Below are 22,990 nucleotides of genomic sequence, written 5' to 3' on the forward strand. Positions count from 1 at the left end.
AGGGGCCACCCCTTTCCGCCATTGGTGAGGAGGGATCCTTGGCAGCAAGAGAAGCATGGATGGTGAGGGGTTGGCAGTGACTGTGAGAAGCCCGGGAGAATCTTTCTGTATATTTCCCTGAGAAGGATCACTGACAACAGCTCCTGGTGGCCCTCAGGCAGGTGTTGTAGTCGAAAGAACCCTGACTTTGGTCCCAATTTACTCCATCCATTCATTTATTCATCCATTCATTCATTCATTGGTACTATATGCCAGGTACTGGGCTTGTGTTTAAATCTCAGTTCATCGAAGATTCAAATGATTAATTGAGGCTGGGCACAGTGGCTCACACCTATAATCCCAGCACTTTGGGAGGCCAAGGCGGGCGAATCCCCAGATCAAGAGATCAAGACCATCCTGGCCAACATGGTGAAACCCCATCTCTACTAAAAATATGAAAAAATTGGCTGGGTGTGGTGGCTTGCACCTGTAGTCCCAGCTACTCCAGAGGCTGAGGCAGGAGGATCACTTGAACCCAGGAGGTAGAGGTTGCAGTGAGCCAAGATTGTGCCACTGCATTCCATCCTGGCGACAGAGCAAGACTCCATCTCAAAAAGCAAAACAAAACAAAACGAAAACAAATGATGAATTGATTCAAAAGATTGAAATGATGTAGGTAGAGGACCTAGTCTAGAGCCTTAAAAAATATTCATTCCCTCTTCTAGTTCTCCAGAAAGAAGACATCTCCTTCTAATCCTATACCCCACAACCCAGTGATCGCCTTAAACCAGAACACTTTAGCTCCTAGAAGATGCTATTTCATTGAAGTTGATGAAATGGGGAGCTGGAGAAAGAGGGGCCAATGGAGAGAGGAGTAGATCTGAAAAATATGTAGCAGGCCAGATAGAAATGCCTTAAGGTGGTGAAGTTTGAGAACTTCTCATGAGGCTGGCTGCTGGCAGCCAGATGGGGGAGAAGCAAATTCTCCCACAGGGAGTGTTTCCTAAAGTGATTGGAAATTTAAGAAGCAGGAGATGGGGGAGGGACTGAATCTTTCTGCATCTTGATTGAAGATCAAAACAATTTCTATTCTTGCAAATTCCCTTAGAAATACAGCCTCATAGGGATTGGGAAAGGAATTTATTTCTTCACAAAGCTTACCAAGCAGCCTGGCTGGGAGCCATTTGGCAGTTTTTTCTGCAGGAAAGTTATGGAAGAAGCAACAGTGCCCCCCAAGAAGCTGCAGCAAAAGACATAGGGAGATGGGTATGTCAGTTCCTGCCCCAGGGAACCCTACAGCCAAGGTGCTTTCCCAAGATGTAAACAGGGAGCTCTCTGAGCTCTCCCTCCAGTGGCTGAGAACCTGACCAGCCAAGAAGAATGGCCTAAAACTGTGCCACTCAAGTTGGGACAGCTAGGAGTTCATAAAACCCCAGAGAAGCATGAAGGGTCTAGAGCACCATTTTTATTCAAGGAGCTTTAGGGAGGCAGGGAAATTCTATTGAAATAAACATGAATGTTTGGTAAGATAAAATGCAAACTTTGCATGATTTGTTAACGTCAAATGTGAGATTTTGTCTTGAGAAGGCTGCTTTAGGTTATGCCCCTTGATCACCTGGAGGTACACAATCATTCTTCTATCCCTTTCTGGTTATTTCTTAAAGAAAAGTTTGAACAACCCCTCTTTTTGGAGCTAGATGTTTAAAGATTATTTTAGAGGTCATTGTGTCCATCCCTCACCTCCAGATAGCACTCAAACCTGGCTACACATTAAAATCATCAATCAATCAATAAAAAGGATGCCAGGCACCGTCTGCAGAGATTCTGACCTGGAGGGAAGCCTGAGTGTGGATGTTTTCCGAAGCTCCCTGGTGGTTCTGATGTGTGGCCAGGGCTAAGAACCATTCCTCCTTTATTTAGCTGAGAGTGGTGGCATGCACCCATAGTCCTAGCTACTTGGGAGGCTGACGTGGGAGGATCACCTGAGCCTTGGAGGTTGAGGCTACAGTGAGACATGACCGTGCTACTGCACTCCAACCTGGGAGATACAGTGAAACCCTTTCTCAAAAAAAAAAAAAACACAAAAAAAAAACGGGGAGCAAGAGAACCATCCCTCTTAAATGGAGGGCTGTACTGTCAGAAGCTTAGAGGCTTTGGGTCTGTTAAATCCATACTTCTGTTTTGTCTGATAAATGTCAGGCATGTCCTCTCTTTTTTTTCCAAGCTGCCACCACCTACATTCCTACTAAAATAATCTTCCCTTCGATTTTTCGATAGATTAGGACATAGGGTCCTCCTTTCTATCCACCAACTAGTCCCTGGACAAACACCCAAGAAGAGCATTTTCTAAGCATCTAGCCTAAGCCAGATGTATGCTGGATACTTACAATTGTTTCACAACCACTCACTGAGATAGGTGTTAGTCATCCCCACTCTACACATAAGGAATCTGAGGACGAAAAAAATTAAGGAAATGTTCTAGATTTCCAGAATCCAAAACCTTTCTGTCTGACCCCAAATCCACTCCCTTCCCAAGACAACAAAGATACTTTGGCTTTCCTAAATAGATCCCTCTTTTTAAGAGGTTTTCTTTATTTTAAAAAATTGTCTAACTATTGCTTTACCATAAGGACTATACACAGGCAAACAGACAATGGAAGAAACTAGAGTTAAAGAAATCTCACACATTACTAGGGGTCATTATTCTGGGTCTTCACTGAACTCCAGTGGAACTAGAATCCAAGTTCTTAGACCTTTGGATGGGCACATGGGATATGTCACGCTTCCCTCCTTGAAGAAATGTCCCCACCCATCCCAGGTAGGAGCTACCCTGTCTCTTTAGCTCAAGGGAATTCATAATGATGCTACTGCTTAAGTGGTATTCTTGGTCAACTCTTCCCCCAACTCCAAACTTGATTTTTAAACTGCTAAGACTCAGGACATCTCTTCTGGGATGCTCTGTACTTGGCTCTTGGATGCTGACCTTTTCCATGACCCACTGTGATATGGTCTGGCTCTGTGTCCCCACCCAAATCTTATTTTGAATTGTAGCTCCCATAATCCCCATGTGTTGTGGGAGGTATTTCATGGGAGGTGATTAAATCATAGGGGCAGTCCCCCCATGCTGTTCTTGTGACAGTGAGACAGTGAGTGAGTTCTCACGAGATCTGATAGTTTTATAAGGGCTTTTCCCCTTTTACTCAGGACTTCTCTCTCCTGCTGCCACATGAAGAAGGACATGTTTGCTCCCTCTTTTGCCATGATTACAAGTTTCCTGAGGCCTTCCCAGCCATGTGGAACTGTGAAGCAATTAAACTGTGAGTCTTTTCTTTATAAATTACCCAGTCTCAGGTATTTCTTCATAGCAGCATGAGAACGGACTAATATACCCTGTGTAAGTAAGATATTTTCCTATCTATCCCCTGAAGATATTTTTCCATAGCTGTAGACAGTTCTGCACCAACCCTGCCCTGCTCTCTTGCTCTTGTTGGGGGTTTGATGATTCCAGTCATCAAAAGTTCTGCTGTACCCTTGGCTAGCTTCTCTTTGGTTTAAGTTACCAAAGTAGATTTACTAGTCTCTAGTGAAATTTAACTTCTTCACCTTTCATTTATTCGACTAAGGGTTAGAATGGGCCTACTACAGGCCAGCACTTGGCCAAGCACTGTGCTAACTTTTGAAGGCACAATGACATTGCCTGTTTCCTCAGGGAGTATCCAATCTATTAAAATAACCAAGAGTGGCTGCTGCTGAAGGGCCATCACATGGCAGCCTCTCTGCTAGGAGCCTTTATTCTTTATCACATTTCATCCTCCCGATGGCTAACGAGGTTACGGTTATTGTCCCCATTTTATGAATGAGAACACTGAGTCTCATTGATACTTAAGCAATTAGCCCAAAGTCACAGAGCTAGTCAGTGGTAGGGCTGGAATTTGAGCATATAACTACCTTCCAAGCCCATGCTTTTTCCTCTACACTGGAGATTCTATATAGCATAGTGGTTAGAAACTCAAACTCTGGGAACAGCCAGACTTAAGTTTAGAATCGCAACTTGGCTATTTAATTACTATCCAATCTTGAACAAATTAATTAGCTTTTCTGAACTTCAATTTCCTCAACTGTAAAAATAAGGTATGATAATACCTATCTCAGGGTTGTGGTGAGAATCTCAGAAATGATAGCTGGTATTTTAGCTAACTTAGAGCTAAACTATTTTACAGCTAATATCTAGGACTGGCATTTTAGAGCTAATATCTGGGTCTGTTCTCCCCTGCAGTCATGTGATTTCCTTAATAGCAACCTGGGAGCCAGTCTGTCTTATGTTGGTTTCTTCCAACAGCCCTCAGCACAGTCTGAGGGACACCATTAGTTCTTGGCTCTTTTGCAGAACAAAGGTGAACATCACGTACAGAGTCACTGAATGGCCAAATCCTCTAGCCTTCAGGTTTTGGGTTATCCCCTCTGCCTCCTTTCTTATTCAGGTATCTCTCCCTGAACGACCCCCCTTTCCTGACTCAAATACACTCATACCTTCTAGAAAGTGGTTTTCTGGGATCCATCATGTCATCATCATGTTAACAATATCAAGCACACAGTAAACACACAGTAAAAATAAAAGATGCTATCCATTAAAAGAGAAAGGTTGTTCTCTGTCTTCTTTTTAAACAGCTTATTGCTAAAAGGAAATTCTAAAGCCCTCAGGCATCTTCTAGAACTTGGAAGTTGAGGTCTTTCTCCTATTGCAGTTCAAAGAAAACAAGTCTTTCTCCAGCTCCAACATCTTCATGGCTCTCATCCTTCTGGAAAGAGGACACTCTCCATGATGAGGACTTCTAATGGCCCTTTGGCGCCAAGGGAATAGGAGAAAATATCTCTCTTGGAAGCTTTGGGACACCATTGTTGGGTGCCAATGTAGCCAAGACTTTCCATCGAAACATCAGACTAGGAAAAACTCCCTCGCTGGCGTCAAGAGTTTTCAGGATGGGCCAGCAGCGGGGTCTGGATTATGTAATATCGCCATGGTCATCTTTCTGCTGACCTCTGTATATTCAATTCAAGAAATCTTGTTGGGTGGATTTTCAGTCACACCCTCTTGCCCTCCACCTTCCCTGAGTTATCTAGGATCAGAGGCTTGGTCATAAAAACAAGGGTTGTTGAGTCTTGTGGGGGATGAAGAGGAAGGAAGGGGTTGGTGGCCACAAGAATGTCACTGTGTCTTTGCTGGTGGGAACTTGAGTCAGAAGGGACTTCATTTCTCCCAGACAGGGTGGGTCCAGCATCAGAGGCAATGAGCTTTGCCGAGTGATTGTGGCTTAACCTGTACTTTTTTGGGTAGGGAGGAAATAGCAGTGGCCTGAACCCCTGGAAAGTCTAAAGGTTTTCCTGGCCTGGTTGGTGGTGGTTTTTCCACCCAGCATTGAGTACTGAAGACAGACAGACTCTGTGGGGAGCCAAAAATACAATTCCTTTCATAACCTTTTACTGATTGCCTACTAAGTGCCAACGCATTGTGTGCCCAGCTGGGACAGGGGCTACAGAAATGCATGACATTGCCTCTCTCTTTAGTTTATTTGCAGTCTAGTGACTGCATAGTGCTGGCCAGACACCCCCTAGAAGATACTGGTGTCCTCCTTCACATGTGGACTCCCTCAGCAAGCAATCTGGTGGACATCAATATCTCATTCTTGGCTTCCCAAGTTGAAGGCAAGCTCTGAGGGCCTAGACCCAGGAACCAGGCAAACAAAGCAGCAGTGGCCAAAATGGAGGTAGAAACCGCCACTAAAGGTTAGAGAAAAGAACTTTTGAACAGTGAATGGTTCCCTGAAACTCTGCCTCTTGACCTGGTCCCAATCATCCTTTCCATCCTTCCTTCATCCCAGGCCTGTGTTGGAACAGGATGGATAGCTAAAGACCTGGCGCACATCTCACCGCTTTAGAAATGGCCAAAAAACCCCATGGAGGTACTGTCTTTTTGGTGGTGCCTGGTTGGGAAGAATCCAGTCACTATTTGGTTCCCAGACTCTAGTAACTTTCATTGTTAGTAAATGCAGAATTAGTCAGCAGGCTGGAATTTAAAAAAATAAACATCTGTACCCAATAGTGAATCTGTCCAGGCTATCTAGGCTCATTTGAAAGTGTTTCCCAGGCTTGGTTGCCAAGATCAGTGTCCCCCATTGAAAAGTGACTGCTTTCTGGACTCGAAAATGACTAGAAAGTTATCCGTGCATTATTCATAAGCATTTTCACAGTAAGGCCACTCTGCTTCACTCATGAGGTCAGAGTTTGCTGCATCCAGATCTGCTTTATTATAAGCAGGCCTTCTTTGTGTCTCCAACACTTAGGATCATGCCTGACACATAGTAGATGCTCAAATTTATTAAATGGAAATGAAATATGGGTGGGCTGAGGAAGAGAACCCCTATACCCCAGCCCCTCTCACCTTTAAACTCCCCTGCCCCCAGATTCAGGCAGATTGGGCAACCGTAATTAATTGAGCTTCATCTTAGTTGAGACCAGCCCGACAGCAGGGTAGTAATTGCCGCTCCACTTTGCCAATCCTCAGTGCTAGAGTTAGAGGAAAGTGTGTGGGCTTTCAAGTCATGTAGACCAAGGTTCAGATCTTTGTTTTGCCACTTACCAGCTAGTCACTTTATATCACTAAAACCCTAATTCCTTGGCTGAATGCAGGGTCAAAAATTAAAAAAAAAAAAAAAATCCTGACAGAATGAGGTGACACAACAGACGCAGGTCGGAGCCACTGCCGTCGCCATGACCCACGGTAACCAGCGTGAGCTTGCCGGCTAGAAGAATACGAAAAAGCAGAGTGACTCAGTTAAGGGAAAACGTCTAGATGACGGGCTTTCTGCTCCTGCCGCAAGCAGAGGGGCTCAGAGACCAAGCAGCAGAAGCAGAAGAAGGCAAACAAGAAGAAGGAGGAACCCAAGTAGCTTTGTGGCTTCATGTCCAACCCTCCTGCCCTTCGCCTATGTGACTGGAGCCAGTCCCACCACACTCACATTTCCTCCTGCAGTGCCCGCAGGTCCCAGCACCCATGGCCTTCTTTTGCCCTGAGTCTGCAGCGGGTCCATTTTGTGCTTCCTTCGCCTCAGGTAGCCTCTCTCCCACTGGCCACTCCCGGAAGTGGCGGGTGGGGGTTACCCCTTCCCAGTGTTTTTTTATTCCTTTGGGACTCTCCCCAAAGTATTAAAAGTAGCTTTGAAAAAAAAAAAAAACCCACTAATTTCAATGCAAAATATCTACTGTTATCATTGATAACGTAAGTAAACCACCTAGTCTATAGTAGGTGGTCAGAAAAGGCTCATTCACTAGGTTTCATCTTTTTGAAATCTCTTCTTAAGTTCTGAGAAGAATGGGTCCCTGACAAGGCCCTTTCTGACAGCCCACACGCTAAGTCAAAAGCTCAAACCTATTGGAGAAACCAAAAGGACCATCTGCCTCGACACTTCCAAATTCTTCAAATTCAAGCCATCTTAGGGTTTCTCAGTTGGTATTTTTTTAAGATAAAGGTGTTTCTTTGATGTTGGCATAAGCCAGTTAACCATACTTGAGGAGAGAACATTTAGGACACATGAGTTTATCTAAGCTATCGAGATTCTGTGTGATCCACATTATAACGGTTCTCAAATGTTTTCTTCTAGCCCCTAAACTCCAGATTCAGATTCATATGTCCAACGGTCTACATGCATCTCCAGGGGAATGCCTAGCACACATCTCTAACAGCATATCCAAAACATAACTTTGGTTTTCTACCCAACTCGGTCCCATGTCACCTTTCCCATGTCAAGAAATGTTACCACCAGCCACCCAGTTGCTCAAACTAAAATTCTAGGAATCATCCTTGACTTTTCCTAACTCTGCAAGACTTGTCAGTTCTCTGTCTAAAATATAAGATCTGCTCTTCCATTGCACCAGTCCAATCTGCCATTACCTCTCCTTGAGGCTGGCCTGGCGCCTCCCTGCTTCCACCCTGGCCTCCCCTTCTCCACACAGCAGCCCCTCCTACGTGCTTTTAAAATGTAAATTAGATCCCATGTAAATCAGATCCCATGGCTTCTCCTGCTTGAAACATGTTTTTTAAACATTTAGAATAGGCCAGGCCGGATGACTCACGCCTGTAATCCCAGCACTTTGGGGGACCGAGGTGGGTGGATCACCTGTGTTTAGGAGTTCGAGACCAGCCTGACCAATATGATGAAACCCTGTCTCTACTAAAAATACAAAAAAATTAGCTAAGTGTGGTGGCATGCGCCTGTAGTCCCAGCTACCCAGGAGGCTGAGGCAGGAGAACAGCTTGAACCCAGGAGGCGGAGGTTGCAGAGAGCAGAGATTGTGCCACTGCACTCCAGCCTGGGCGACATAGCGAGACTCCTTTTCGACCTCCTGACCTCATGATCCTCCTGCCTCAGCCTCCCAAAGTGCTGGGACTACAGGCATGAGCCACCATGCCCGCCGAGACTCCTTCTCAAACAAACAAACAACAACAACAACAACAACAAAGCATTTAGAATAAAAACCAAATCATTTCCATTGCCCAAAAGTCATTTCATGGTACAGCTCCTGCCCAGCTTTCTGACCTTGTCTTTCCCTGGCTTAAGAATGCTATGGCTGTGAAATGGGTAGGACATAGTGAGCCTCAGCTATGTGCCAGGTCAGGAGCCTCCCATACATCACTTGATACAGTCCTTGCTACAACCCAGCAAGGTAAGTGTTATTAAATCTGAATTTGTTGTGAGCATTAAGTGGAAGCAGATGATGCTAGTGCATAAGCAGTGATCCGCAAATGTTGGAGTCCCTGCCTTTCGTTTTGTTCCAGTGGTGGAGGTGGGCAGGACCTGTAGCCCAGAAAAGTCTACACTGCTTAGGGATAGAACTGGAACCAGAGCCAGCTGTCCCTTGTCATGCATGCTCCCTTATCCACTAGCCTGATGACCTGTCTATAGGGGGAGCTGAGAAGGGTGAGTTCTGGCTCTCTGGAGGGACATGTGGGTTGCTGAAGGAGTTAAGATGTCTCTTACCAAACCCCCGCCCTCCCCATCCCTGCATCTGCCTTTGTGGCTTTAATGAGAAATCCAGGCGCTTCATAAGAGACTGTACAAATAACTTCTAGGGCGCCACTAACTCATTCAGCAGAAAGAGACCCAGGGCTGCCAATGTTTCAGGGAAGATAAGTGAGTGGAAAAAGGTGGTTTTTATAGCGTCAGGCGGATAGAAGGATTTGCGTGGTTGAGTGTGAGCTCCGCCCCTGCAGCAGAGCTGAAAAAAACCAGGATCCGGGCTCCTCAGCCCCTCTTCACAATATTTGATTAGGAATTTGGGGCGGGACCCTGGTCTGGCACAGACGCGCACACTCTCAGTAGACTCTCTCACTCCTCTCTCTCTTCCTCTCTCACACGTTCTCCAATCCAAGGAGGCCAGACAGAGGGACGTGGTCACTCTCTGAAAGGTTCAACTCGAGGTAAGTATCGTCGTTTTACTTCGGGTTTGTCCCTAGCAGTTCCTTAAAAGAAATAAATGAAAAGTGGTAGGGGATAGGGGAGATGGGGAGGCAGGGAGGGTTCATTCCTCCTTCTCCACACCTGGGCCATGACCCCAGGGATGCTGGAGAGTGGCAGAGAGGGTGTCTAAGGGAAGGGTTCCAGCCCTGTACCTTTCTCTTACAGTTCTTTTATGGGTGCTGAGGGGACCTCCAATTCTCAGGCATGAAAAAGTGAAGGACCCTCTGTCTAGGGAAGCTTCTTCCCTGCTACTCGTAAATCCCACCACGCTGGGAGTGTGGGCATTTTGAAGGGTATTCCAAGACCTGGATGTCCCTGCAATCTCTCTTATAGAGGGGTTTGGTACATAAATGCTATTATGGGAGAGGGGGAAAGTTTTGTGTAGAGTGTGTGTGTGTGTGTGTGTGTGTGTGTGTGTGTTGTGTGTGCTTGAAGTGGAAGGGAGAGAATAAAAAGAAGTGTTGCGAACTGGCCATGTCCAGGGAGCTGTGGATTGAGGTGGGGATACAATCCAGGTGAGGGGATGACCTCTGGCTTGACCTTCTCCACTGATAGGAGGGAGAGATCTTTCTCTAGAGTGGAAAAATGAAAGAACAGCAGTAGCTCCTGAGTAAACTTACCCCAACTGATAGAGTGGCAGCCCTGGAAACTTTCTACCTTACAGAAACTCTGAGTGCAGGAGGGCCTCTAGCATTATGGGAAACAATGTAAGAGTATGCAACCCTGAAGCAACATTGCTAAGAGATGGGGTGGGGTAAGGAGAGGCATAAGCTCCCCATCAAACCCTTTCAGCAGCCATGGCTCTCAGAAGAGGCTGCAGTGGGCAGGGTGCACAGCCCCTAGAAAGCTGAGTCTGAAGGGGAAGGTGGCTCTTGTCTGCCAACGTGCCCAGTCTGAAAGAAGGAGAAATGGAGACAGAGGCTCACTGTGCCAGCCCTCCAGACAGCCACCTTGGTCCTGCAACAACCCAGGGCTGTGCATGGAAAAATGCTATGTTGGCAGCGGGCCGCTCCATTCGTCTTCTCTCCTGGCCAGAGTCAGGGACCAGCCAGCTTGCCCAGGCAGTGGGCAGTTGGGTCAGCTTCTCCAAAACACTGTGGCTCTTTGTCTGGGGCCTGAGGCTGCCTGTGGATGAGCCAGGGTGCCTGCTCCTCTGCAGCCTAGGAACTGATGGGATGAAGTGGGCCCAAGGAAATTGTTTTGAGGGGACAGAGAGGTCTGGGATGGATGGTGGTCAGGAGGTAACTCTGTTGAGTGTCACAGTTGGGGCCTTTCCCATCAGTTCCCTGGATCTGATGATGCTGGCTTTTGTACTCCTTTCTTTCTTCTGTTTACAGTTGCCAACACCAGTAGGCCCAACAGCAATATGAGGACTGTAGGTGACTCTTCCAGGCCAAGAAAGGTTCTAAGGTTTCTCTGTCCAAGGGTGACACTCAGGAAGATGCCCACTGCTCACAGGAGTATGTCATGCATTGGCTATAGGTAACCAGGGTAGGGTACCCAGACTACCCCTAGTCTCTTACCCTCCATACCTTTAGTTTCCCTCTCAGATGACATCAGACCCACATTTCCTCTTCAGTCTGCCCTGTTCCTATCTCGTTAGCATAACAGGCTCAAAAGCAACAGGTTACCAGCAACGTGGGGACCTAGACACAGAGCCTGGTCATCTAAGTGTCATCACTGGGAGCAGGTAGCTTGGGAAAGGAGAGGGGAATGTCAGGGTCCTACCTCAAGCCACTTTCCCTTGAGCATACACAAGAGTTTCCAATCTCTAATTCTTCTTCTGGTGTCCCTCATTCATTTCTCTTGGCTCCACATGGCTCTTGCATGATGCCCATGGTGGAGCATGAGGAGTGCTAACATCTTACTAGGCACCATGGAAGAGAGAAGCAGACTAACTCAGACTCCACACACTGAGTACCTGCTTTAGAAGACAAGTGCCACACCCAATGCCAGGGTCCCCAGTCTGGAAAGGATTTGTAACTGCTGTATGAAGACCCTGTCCCAGCCAAGTTGCATATGTAGCCACAAACTGTTAACCAGTGAGTTTCCTCACTCAGCAGACTGTTACAGATGATGGCACTTTGGAGGGCAACCTGAGCCTTGTGGTGGCTGCAGAGGGACCACACTCCTCCCCAAACACTCAAGACCAAAAACTCCCAGCCTGCCCAAGAGACCAAAAGATTTTCCAGATGTAGTTCAGCTCTTCCCCTTTGATGTGTCAAGTGGCTTCTGGAGATCTCCCATAGACATGGAAAGGGCTTTCTCCTTGGACTCTTAGAAAAATACTATTTCCCTGGAACAACCAAACTGGATTTGGGTTCTGATCTGAAGAGCATCCCTCTACCATCCTCACCACCACACCACAAACACAGGGATTGCTGTGGGCTTTTCAGCCTTCCCACAGGACTTTCAGGGTGCTAGAGGCTCCTAAGAATCTGCCCCTCCAAAAAAAAAATGCAGCCCTTCCCATTCAAAGACATTCTGTCTGTGACTCTATGACCAGGGAAAATGCACTTAGCTCACCCCAAATAGCCATGGTCCGGCTGGACCAAGTGCAGAACCAGACTGGGAGGAGGTACCGAAGAAATGAGAGCAAGGCTCCTGCTCTCAGATGTTTGACACGGAAGTCAGCTCTGCATAGCTCAAAGCCTAAGGCTTGCCTACTCTGCCTCACTGCCTCTGTGGAGTCTCACTCATGCTGGCTTGCTCTGTTCTCTCCCGCTTCTTGCAGAGACAAAATGCAGTGGACCTCCCTCCTGCTGCTGGCAGGGCTCTTCTCCCTCTCCCAGGCCCAGTATGATGATGACGACCCTCATTGGTGGTTCCACTACCTCCGCAGCCAGCAGTCCACCTACTACGATCCCTATGACCCTTACCCATATGAGACCTACGAGCCTTACCCCTACGGGGTGGACGAAGGGCCAGCCTACACCTATGGCTCTCCATCCTCTCCAAATCCCCGCGACTGCCCCCAGGAGTGTGACTGCCCACCCAACTTCCCCACGGCCATGTACTGTGACAATCGCAACCTCAAGTACCTGCCCTTCGTTCCCTCCCGCATGAAGTATGTGTACTTCCAGAACAACCAGATCACCTCCATCCAGGAAGGCGTCTTTGACAATGCCACAGGGCTGCTCTGGATTGCTCTCCACGGCAACCAGATCACCAGTGATAAGGTGGGCAAGAAGGTCTTCTCCAAGCTGAGGCACCTGGAGAGGCTGTACCTGGACCACAACAACCTGACCCGGATGCCCGGTCCCCTGCCTCGATCCCTGAGAGAGCTCCACCTCGACCACAACCAGATCTCACGGGTCCCCAACAATGCTCTGGAGGGGCTGGAGAACCTCACGGCCTTGTACCTCCAACACAATGAGATCCAGGAAGTGGGCAGTTCCATGAGGGGCCTCCGGTCGCTGATCTTGCTGGACCTGAGTTATAACCACCTTCGGAGGGTGCCTGATGGGCTGCCCTCAGCTCTTGAGCAGCTGTACATGGAGCACAACAATGTCTACACCGTCCCCGATAGCTACTTCCGGGGGGCTCCCAAGCTGCTGTATGTGCGGCTGTCCCACAACAGTCTAACCAACAATGGCCTGGCCTCCAACACCTTCAATTCCAGCAGCCTCCTTGAGCTAGACCTCTCCTACAATCAGCTGCAGAAGATACCCCCAGTCAACACCAACCTGGAGAACCTCTACCTCCAAGGCAATAGGATCAATGGTGAGACCTTGGCAAAGGGAGGCGGGGACTGGCTGTCTATTTCACTTGAAAGACACTATTCTGAGTGCTAGTGGCAAAACAAAAGAAATAGAAATAGGGGAACCAGACAGCACAAATGAAGCAACCTGACAACCAAGCCATACCCCTGTACAAAAGAGAATACACTTATATTAAATAGCAGTGCTAAGACAATTCAGTGGGGAGTGGGTTGGTACAGAAGAAGATTTTCCAGGAGAGGTAAGTTTCATTCCAGGTCTTGAGAGATAAGTGGGCATGGGTTGGAGGTATGCAGGATGGAGCCATTCTGGGACAGAGGCTTGCCACAAAGGAGCCAGTCATTTTCACAGGTCACCTGTCAATGTAGGAGACAGCTGGGAAATGTCATGTGTTTGAGATGAAGGGGTCATGTGTCAGGGAGCAGTAAGAAATGAGTTTGGAGAAGTTTAGGAGGGAATAGTTCAAAGGGAGAGAGATTTAAGTTTAACTTCTAGTCTGCCTTGGGAGAATGGTGGGTTGAAGTCCTGTACTTACTCACTGTCCCAGAAAAGGATGAGCTCTCTTTTTCCACTTGAACTACTCTTGCGTCTACAGCCTGGTCTTGTGTTTTGGTGTTTATTCTCAGAGCTGAATGTGGCACTTGTTCTAGTCAGTTCTTCCTGGAGTACAAGGACCCCCTGGTGGCAGGGCAGATATCCTTCCTAGGGTAACATGAGCCTGACTACCACCAAACCTAGGACACTGGGCTTCTTGTTTCATAAGCACTTCCCTGCAACGCCCAAAGGAAAAAAAAAAAAAAAAAGGCTGCCTCCCTGACTCTAAGAAATATTCATTTCAGATGGAATTATCTAGCTGATTTCCAGCTCCCTTTCGTCTTAGGATCTTGTATTCAGAACATGCTTACATTACCCCAGGGCCTCTGATGTCTTAATCCCAGCTGGAAGGTACTGGGCCAGCACTTAACCTCCCTTCCTGTCAGCAAAGTCCTCTTCCATCTGGAGAAGGGAGGACTCATTAACGACCACTGGCAAAGGGCTTTGAAGTGGAGCCTGCTGAGATAGAACAGCACCATCAAAGCACTGAGAAGGACTGAGTCGTCATCCTCTCCCTCTCATTCCTTTCTCCCCCTGTGCTCAGGGAACAGATCAGTCATTGAGCAAGATGTTAACAAGCTGGACAGCCCTCTGAGTGAGAGAGGCACTAGCCCCAGAGGGCAATTTGGGAGTTGACAGTCGGGTGGGCAAGGCAAAGAGGCATCTGTCTGGCATCTTCAGTTTGAAGTGCCTGACACCATCATGTACAGCCTAAACTCTTTTTTATTAAAATCTCTCTTTCTTTGGGGTCTTCTTATTCCCAAGGTGGGGGTTGAGGGGTCCTCTAAGACATCTTTTTTTTTTTTTTTGAGACAGAGTCTCACTCGGTCACCCAGGCTGGAGTGCAGTGGCATGATCTCGGCTCACTGCAAGCTCCGCCTCCTGGGTTCACGCCATTCTCCTGCCTCAGCCTCCTGAGTAGCTGGGACTACAGGCGCCTGCCACCACGCCCGGCTAACTTTTTATATTTTTAGTAGAGACGGGGTTTCACCGTGTTAGTCAGGATGGTCTCGATCTCCTGACCTCGTGATCCACCTGCCTCGGCCTCCCAAAGTGCTGGGATTACGGCGTGAGCCACCGTGCCCGGCCAAGACATCTTGAAGATGTTGCAAGCTGCAGATGTTTGACATTTCCTTGTGGCTGTCTATCATCACACCAGCAGTTACCACTACTTACCTGCCACACACTCTGAATCCAGGAGCAGTCACATCAGAAATGTCACACCGTATGCTGTGCTTCATCCAAGTTGACCCTGAAACTGTGACAGCAAAGAACAGCTGTCATGGGAAAGAATCTATTAGCACCTACCCATACAATCAGAGAAAGTTAGGATGGAAAAGGCTTCATCACAACCTCTTATCGTTGTTCTGCCTTCATGCAGAACCACATCTGCCACTCAAATGGGAGGTGGACAACCTCTTCCAGACGCTTGTCAGAAAATAAAATTAGTGCAGTTTCCTAAGGTCCCACAAACAAATTCTCTGTTCAGTCAAACAACCCCCAGATTTTCGGTGTCTACTCCCAAATCAATTCTTATGCAATTTAAGTCCAAGCCCCATGAGTAGGTATCACTTAGTCTCTCTCAGCCTTCTTTTTAGACAAAATAATGCTTTATTTTCCTTAAAGTGGTGAATTAATATATGTAAAGTGCTTTGTCTAGGGCCTGGCATAGAATTTAAAAACCAATGATAGCTATTATTATTAGCCTTTCTTCTCATTGCCACTTTAAAGTTGACAGGCAGTTTTTGTTGTTGTTTTGGGGAAAAAGAGACACAGAGAAGGTAAAGCCATCTCTCAAGGTCCCCCAGATGATGTAGATTAGAACCCTGACCTAAAGGACCTAGAGCCAGGCATCTCTGACTGAGAATGGTGAGGAATCTCTCTCTGATGCAGACCACTAGCAGGAAAACAGCTCCCCAAGCTCAGCCCCTTCTCCTACAGCAAACGTGAGAGGGACTGCAAACCAGTCAGGGACTTGGGGATGGGGGGTGGTGGAGGTGGGATTGAAACAACCTTCTGAGAGAGGAGCTAAAAGAAGAACAGGAGCTCAGGGGCGCACAGGGGAATCAGACGTGGTCTTCTCCTCGCCACTTCCCTCTTCCATCAGTATCTCCCTCAGTTTTTCCAGCCTGGCAAGAACACAGCTCAGAATGTTATTCAGAAGCTTTGGGATCCAGTGGAGCAGGGCGGGTGCACCAGTAGGAATTTGGAAAGACTTATGTCAGTATTTAATTTGGGCTAGAAAAATGTCCTCCAGTGCCTCCATGCAGAAGCCTGTCCTATTCATGGGCTTGGGGAAGACGGGGGGGTGCTGACAGTACCCAGTGTGTGGCTAGACTCCGTATACACTGTATGTCTAGCTCCCCACAAGTATGTCCCACATTTACCTATCCACAGCTGGGATGCGGAATTTTAGCAGACAGTCTGAGGGCTCCAGGCTGGGAAAGAATCTATCACAGAGCCTGCAGCTCCATCCTAAATAGGGCTGGATATGATACTTAAGCTGAGCCACTTTGCTTCTTCTCCTCACCCCACTGCTCTGCTTGTACAAAGATAACATAGACCCAGCCCCGGTCTAGGCTCTGCCCCCAACCTGCCCACTCAGAGGCCACTTAATCTAGTCCTTGGGACCAGAAAGCAAACATCCAAAAGCACTCCAGAAATTCTACCCCACCAGGAGTGTTTTCCAAAGACGGGTGTTTCCCAGTTTCCGCCACTTTTCTCAGTGTCTAATTTTCTTTGGGCCCAGATTTTCTGTGTTATGTCTGCAATACAAGTTAATTTGCTGCAACCTCACCTCATCTCATCATGGTCAGTGCTTAACAGAGACTGAAAACCATTGAAAATGCTAATTTAAAAACACTTTTTTCATCAGCCTCTTTAAGCTCTCCATACTGTCTTTCTTGAACTGTCTTCTTCATACCTGTAACCTCCCCCAAGAGGAGCCCTCATGGTCACCCCTAAGAATAGAGTTAGAAAAGCACCCCCTGCCCCCGCCCCTCCTGCCTGGCCCCAGACTGACGCCCCTCCTGACCACTGCTGCAAGCCGATGGATGCCTCTGGTACAACAGCAAGCCCCAGCTCTGGGTCTACCCAAGTATTACAGCTGCTAGGGATGTGCCCATGGACAATCCTACCCTCAAGACCCAATGGGTAACTTCATTCAAATCCCCTTTGCAGAGAATGACAACAGGAGCAAGTTTCCTGAAAGCCTCATTCACCATGGTAAAGACAGCCCTACGAGGCTTCCTCAGCTTTCAGTGGTGACTTTTGCTGTCTCTCCTGGAGTTTTAGCTGAGTTCTTGGCTTTTCCTTTCAAGTTACTGACCCAGTAGACTGGAGACAGAGTGGTTGATTTGTCAAAGAGGACAACCAGAGGGAGAACAGGGTTTTAGCAACAGAAAGATTTATGCTAAAACCATCCAAGCGGAGCTATTGTCTCTATTAGAATTCTGCAGTTTAGGGGAAAATCTCAGGAGACTTCTTTTGAGGTTTAAAAAAGGGAGTAGATTGTAATCGTATTAAATGCAGGAGGCAGGGAAATTATTTATTTGACTTTTGAGGTCCCTAGCAGCCCCAGTGCTCTATGAGTCCCCAGCTTCCTTTAAACTCAGAGCCTTGCTCACTGCTCTGGCAGTATTTAGAATGGAGACGTGCAACCCCCTCAAAGCCCTGGCACACAAAGACACTTGTCTCTCGGCCCAGGCTTTCTCTCTTTAATTTCCTGCCACTTTTTCTATCTGCAAAGTAACAGGAGATATTTAAGATTTAAGTCCCTCCATTTCCCCAGTCTTCTTTCTCACAGCAATTCAGCAAAGCCCTCCCTCTCCAAAAGCAATCAACTACTTCAAGGTGTCTACGGTAGGTCTTTGGCTACCCTCTGCTTCCCACTGCTGCCCACAGCTGCCCTCCTGCCCGCCCCCCCCCCGCCCCGCCCTGCTTAAAAAAAAAAAAATGTCCCAGAGGGAAGGACGCTTAAGAACGTTCCTGGGCCTGCAGAGTAAAGTTCAGGTTGGTGGTTAGCAGGTGAGCTGCAGACGCAGGCACAGTCCTCACTCTGTCCCTAGTTCTGCCCCTAGTGGCGCCAGTAAGTATGACTGTTTTCCGATCCTGGAAAACATCGGCCCTCCATCCCCAACTTCCACCCCTTTATCTAAGCTGCTTCACAGAGGCTAATCTCACTGTGGCTTCGGGTTCGTAATCTGGGCTTCTCTCCCCGACCCGTGCTCCTCTTGTCCCCAGAGTTCTCCATCAGCAGCTTCTGCACCGTGGTGGACGTCGTGAACTTCTCCAAGCTGCAGGTGCTGCGCCTGGACGGGAACGAGATCAAGCGCAGCGCCATGCCTGCCGACGCGCCCCTCTGCCTGCGCCTTGCCAGCCTCATCGAGATCTGAGCAGCCCTGGCACCGGGTACTGGGCGGAGAGCCCCCGTGGCATTTGGCTTGATGGTTTGGTTTGGCTTTTGCTGGAAGGTCCAGGATGGACCATGTGACAGAAGTCCACGGGCTCCCTCTGTAGTCTTCTTTCCTGTAGGTGGGGTTGGGAGGGGGGGAGATCAGGGACAGGCAGCCTTCTGCTGAGGACATAGGCAGAAGTTCACTCTTTTCCAGGGACAGAAGTGGTGGTAGATGGAAGGATCCCTGGATGTTCCGACTCCATAAATCTCACGACTCTTAAGTTCTTCCCAATGATCTGAGGTCATGGAACTTCAAAAGTGGCATGGGCAATAGTATATAACCGTACTTTTCTAACAATCCCTGGCTGTCTGTGAGCAGTGCTTGACAGCTCTCCCTCTGTGCTGGGCTGGTCGTGCAGTTACTCTGGGCTCCCATTTGTTGCTTCTCAAAATATACCTCTTGCCCAGCTGCCTCTTCTGAACTCCACTTCACCCACTCCACTTTCCTCCACAGATGCCTCTTCTGTGCCTTAAGCAGAGTCAGGAGACCCCAAGGCATGTGAGCATCTGCCCAGCAACCTGTGGAGACAACCCACACTGTGTCTGAGGGTGAAGGGACACCAGGAGTCACTTCTATACCTCCCTAACCTCACCCCTGGAAAGCCACCAGATTGGAGGTCACCAGCATGATGATAATATTCATGACCTGATGTGGGAGGAGACAGCCAACCTCAGGCTTAGATCAATGTATAGGGCTATATTTTGGCAGCTGGGTAGCTCTTTGAAGGTGGATAAGACTTCAGAAGAGGAAAGGCCAGGCTTTGCACATCAGCATCTGCAATGCGGTAAACACACCTCAAATTGGCTGAGTTGAAAAAGCAGCCCCAGTAGTTCCATTCTTGCCCAGCACTTTCTGCATTCCAAACAGCACCCTACCTGGGTTTTTATCCACAAAGGTAGAGGCCACATGGTTTTTAAAGTATGCGAAACATAGTTTGTCCTCTCCTTTTATCCAAGCAGGAAGATTCTATACCCTGATGGTAGAGACAGACTCCAGGCAGCCCTGGACTTGCTAGCCCAAAGAAGGAGGATGTGGTTAATCTGTATTACCTGGTTTGTCCTAAGGCCATAGTTAAAAAGTACCAGCTCTGGCTGGGGTCCATGAAGTCCAGGCCAGGCAGCCAAATCTTGCCTGTGCTGGGCATACAGCCCTCTGCTTTCACATCTCTGAGCTATATCCTCATTAGTGAAGATGGCTTTTGCTTTATAGTTTGGCTGGGGAGCACTTAATTCTTCCCATTTCAAAAGGTAATGTTCCCTGGGGCTTAACCCACCTGCCCTTTTGGGTACGGTTGGGACAAAGCCATCTGGGCAGTCAGGGGCAAGGACTGCTGGAGGAGAGTTAGCCCAAGTCTGGGCTCTGCCCAGATGCCATCACATCCCTGATACTGTGTATGCTTTGAAGCACCTTCCCTGAGAAGGGAAGAGGGGATCTTTGGACTATGTTCTTGGCTCCAGACCTGGAATCCACAAAAGCCAAACCAGCTCATTTCAACAAAGGAGCTCTGATATGAGGGGCAAGGCTGCCCCCTGCCCCAGGGCTCTTCAGAAAGCATCTGCATGTGAACACCATCATGCCTTTATTAAGGATCCTTATTACAGGAAAAGCATGAGTGGTGGCTAACCTGACCAATAAAGTTATTTTATGATTGCATCTGCAAGAGTGGAGTCATTTAAAGCAGACTGCAGAAGGGTTACTTTAGGAGGACCTGGTGAGGTCGCAGGTCACATAGGCCTTGGACTGATGAGCCCTCTTTCTCATCTATTCTGTTCGGGCAGATGAAGCAAAGAGGAAAAAAAAATGAAAAAAAAAACTCACTTGTATAAAAGCTCTAGTTAGCAAATTGTGTTCTGGAAGTTCTTCTTTAAGTCTAACTTCAATCCTCTCTACACATTCCCTTCCATATGGTCCCCAAGAGATATAGAGTAACTGGGGTTTTTTTCAACCCTTTCCACCATCCTCTCTTGTCAAGCCGGTAATTGGGGATCTGGCTAGTCTTGGGTATTGTTGTCTTAACTGCTTCTGCCCTCTAGTGGCAACTGTGCTGATCTGAGGGCAGCCAAGCGTGCCAAAGCCCATTGGCCCTGGAAGAGGAAAACAAACCTTTACCCCCCATTTGTTTTCTCATTCATCCTCTGTTCATATCTTGAAAGCCTTTAAGTGCCAGATGTTGTGATAGGTGCTTAGCAAATGTCGCATAAGTTAGGAGGGCAGACTAGGCTTGTGCCTTCGGAACAATCCACTATTTTCTGATAGGGAAATGACAACTGATAGTTATTGGGCACTAAATTCTGTACCAAGCATATTGCAAATGTTACAACTCCATCTTAAGCCAAAGTAAACTAACTTGACTATAATTCTCTGACGTGAGAGTTAGGCAGGAATGCTAGTGTGTGAAACTACCAGAAAGAAATCATAGCTCTAACCACAGTCCTCTCTTCAAGGACAGCAGATGAGGCCCCTCTGCCTTGGATCTCCAGTACAGGAAGATGCCATGTGGAGGAGACAGAGACGTGGCACATAGGGCAGGAATTATCTAACTATAAGGAGGAATCCTCTGCCTCTCCGTTTTTGCTTCTTTGCAGCTCCCATGAGCATCCCAACCAAGACAGAGCAGGGAGAGGAATGGGAACCAGCCCTGCTGCAAGGCTTCCCTTGTTTCTAAACCCAGTGCTTTGCAAGAAACAGAGTAGCAGGAATAGACTGTCCCTCAGGCTCAGTTGACTTTTTCTTTAAGCTGCCATTTGATTGGTCTTATTATGTGCTAAGGGCTTTACTTTTTTAGTATTCTTCACCATTCTCTACCACGGAGATTATTACTTTCACTGTTTTACAGAGAAGGAAACTGGAAACAAAGATGCAGAGGTCACCCAGGAAGGATGCATCAAGGCCAGGATCTGACCCCGGCCGTCTGTCTCCCCAGCCTGTCAGTTTTGCAATATTATTTACACTGTGCTGTCCTGAGGATCCTTGTATTGTTGGATTATTAGGTGTATGCAGGAGGCTTGTGGGTCACTGGCTGTCATAAATGGAGAAAGATCATCTTACTTTTTTTGGAGATGGACCCAAATCCATTCTGCTAGCATTCACAGTTCCTTCATGAATTTGCAATTCAAAATTCACTTTCCATCAGTAAATGTTTAGTGAGTGCCACTGAGCAGGAACTGGGGATACTGCAGAGCACAAAAGCAAACAGCACCTGCCCTTGGGGGCTTGTAGTCTAGTGCAGTGACAGCCCTTGAACAACAGCAACAAAAATCACACTGCAGATCATGTAGTTACAGACTGAGGAAGAGCTGTGACGATGAGCACAGGTCTACACGAGGATTATCAAGGAGCCTGGCCTAGATACTCTGAGATACAGAGGGAGAGCATCGTAATCCAGACGAAGAGATGGAAGGGCAGGTCCAGGCAAAGATAGCAGCATGCATACACACCCTAATGCACAAGGAAGCTTCTGAGGCTCTAGATAGCGAAAATGGCTGCAGCACAGAGAGAAAGGGAAAGAGTTTCAATTGATCACGCTGAAGCAGTAGGCAGGGGTCAAAGGCAGTAAGTAGCCTTTGTTCTCTTATTTCAGACCCAAGTACAAAGAAACTTAATTACTACCGTCCCAAACCCCATGTCCCAGGGCCTGCCCTACATGCAGGCTCACAGTTCTGCCTTCTAGCCACTAGTAGGCAGCATCTCACCTCGCACCACCAGCCTTTTCTGAAACCTTTAAATCGCAGCCCACTTTTTCCCAACTTCCTTTTGTTTTTGTTTTGAGAAGGAATCTCGCTCTGTCACCCAGGCTGGAGTGCAGTGCCACAATCTTGGCTCACTGCAACCTCCGCCTCCCGGGTTCAGGCAATTCTCCTGCCTCAGCCTCCTGAGTAGCTGGGATTACAGGCGCACGCCACCAAGCCCGGCTAATTGTTATATTTTTAGTACAGACAGTGTTTCACCACGTTGGTCAGGCTGGTCTCGAACTCCTGACCTCGTAATCCGCCCTCCTCGACCTCCTAAAGTGCTGGAATTACAGGCGTGATCCACCACTCCTGGCCTTTTTTTTTTTTTGAAACAGGGTCTCACTCTCACCCAGGCTGGAGTGCAGTGGAGTGATCTCAGGTCACTGCAATCTCCACCTCCTGGGTTCAAACAACCCTCCTGCCTCAGCCTCCCAAGTAGCTGGGACTGCAGGCATGTACCACCATGCCTAACTTTTGACCTTTTTGTAGAGATGGGGTTTCATCATGTTGCCCAAGCTGGTCTCCAACTCCTGGACGTAAGCGATCTGCCCGCCTAGGCCACATGCCTATGCTTACAAAGCCTTTGTAAAGGATTACAAAGGAAACCAATTCCATTGAAGTACAGTTACCAAAATATAAAACATATACATTTTTGATATAATAATATATGTTTCTTTATTAATTCGATAAATAACAAGATTTAGCAACAGGTCTAATTAATTATAGTCATTTCAAAGTATGGATGCATGTAAATGGCATATCAAACTATTTTAACAACTGTAATGTGATATAAAACTATCTTGGCCGGACGCGGTGGCTGGCCGGGCACGGTGGCTCATGCCTGTAATCCCAGCACTTTGGGAGGGCGAAGTGGGCGGATCATGAGGTCAGGAAATCGAGAACATCCTGGCTAACACGGTGAAACCCCGTCTCTACTTAAAAATGCAAAAAATTAGCTGGGCGTGGTGGTGGGTGCCTGTAGGCCCAGCTACTCG

General features: G+C 47.7%; 1 protein-coding gene, 1 long non-coding RNA gene and 1 pseudogene across 8 annotated transcripts in view; 2 read left to right on the forward strand and 1 right to left on the reverse strand.

Annotated features, from left to right (window-relative positions):
• Positions 1-22,990, reverse strand: part of LOC129458509 (uncharacterized) — a 77,354-nt gene that overhangs the window by 44,423 nt on the left and 9,941 nt on the right. For all 7 annotated transcript variants that reach the window (XR_010114575.1, XR_010114576.1, XR_010114573.1 and 4 more), the window contains exon 2: positions 14,984-15,065. This is a non-coding gene — a long non-coding RNA (uncharacterized lncRNA). The remainder of the gene's footprint in view (positions 1-14,983; positions 15,066-22,990) is intronic.
• LOC129458508 (small EDRK-rich factor 2-like) lies at positions 6,748-7,050 on the forward strand (annotated as a pseudogene).
• On the forward strand, positions 9,365-19,917 carry FMOD (fibromodulin). The gene is made up of 3 exons (XM_055234411.2): positions 9,365-9,454; positions 12,229-13,217; positions 18,050-19,917. Exons 2-3 carry the CDS (start codon positions 12,236-12,238, stop codon positions 18,199-18,201), a joined length of 1,134 nt encoding a protein of 377 aa, XP_055090386.1. The 5' UTR covers positions 9,365-9,454; positions 12,229-12,235; the 3' UTR covers positions 18,202-19,917.

Source organism: Symphalangus syndactylus, chromosome 19 (genome assembly GCF_028878055.3).
Source record: "Symphalangus syndactylus isolate Jambi chromosome 19, NHGRI_mSymSyn1-v2.1_pri, whole genome shotgun sequence".
Classification (NCBI taxonomy): Eukaryota; Metazoa; Chordata; class Mammalia; order Primates; family Hylobatidae; genus Symphalangus; species Symphalangus syndactylus.

What these genes read in the sequence shown, in the direction of transcription:
- FMOD (XM_055234411.2), top strand. Translation starts at nt 12,236, where the DNA reads ATGCAGTGGACCTCCCTCCTGCTGCTGGCAGGGCTCTTCTCCCTCTCC. An exon ending in CCAAGGCAATAGGATCAATG is followed by an intron (nt 13,218 to 18,049) that starts GTGAGACCTTGG and finishes TCTTGTCCCCAG; the next exon opens with AGTTCTCCATCAGCAGCTTC.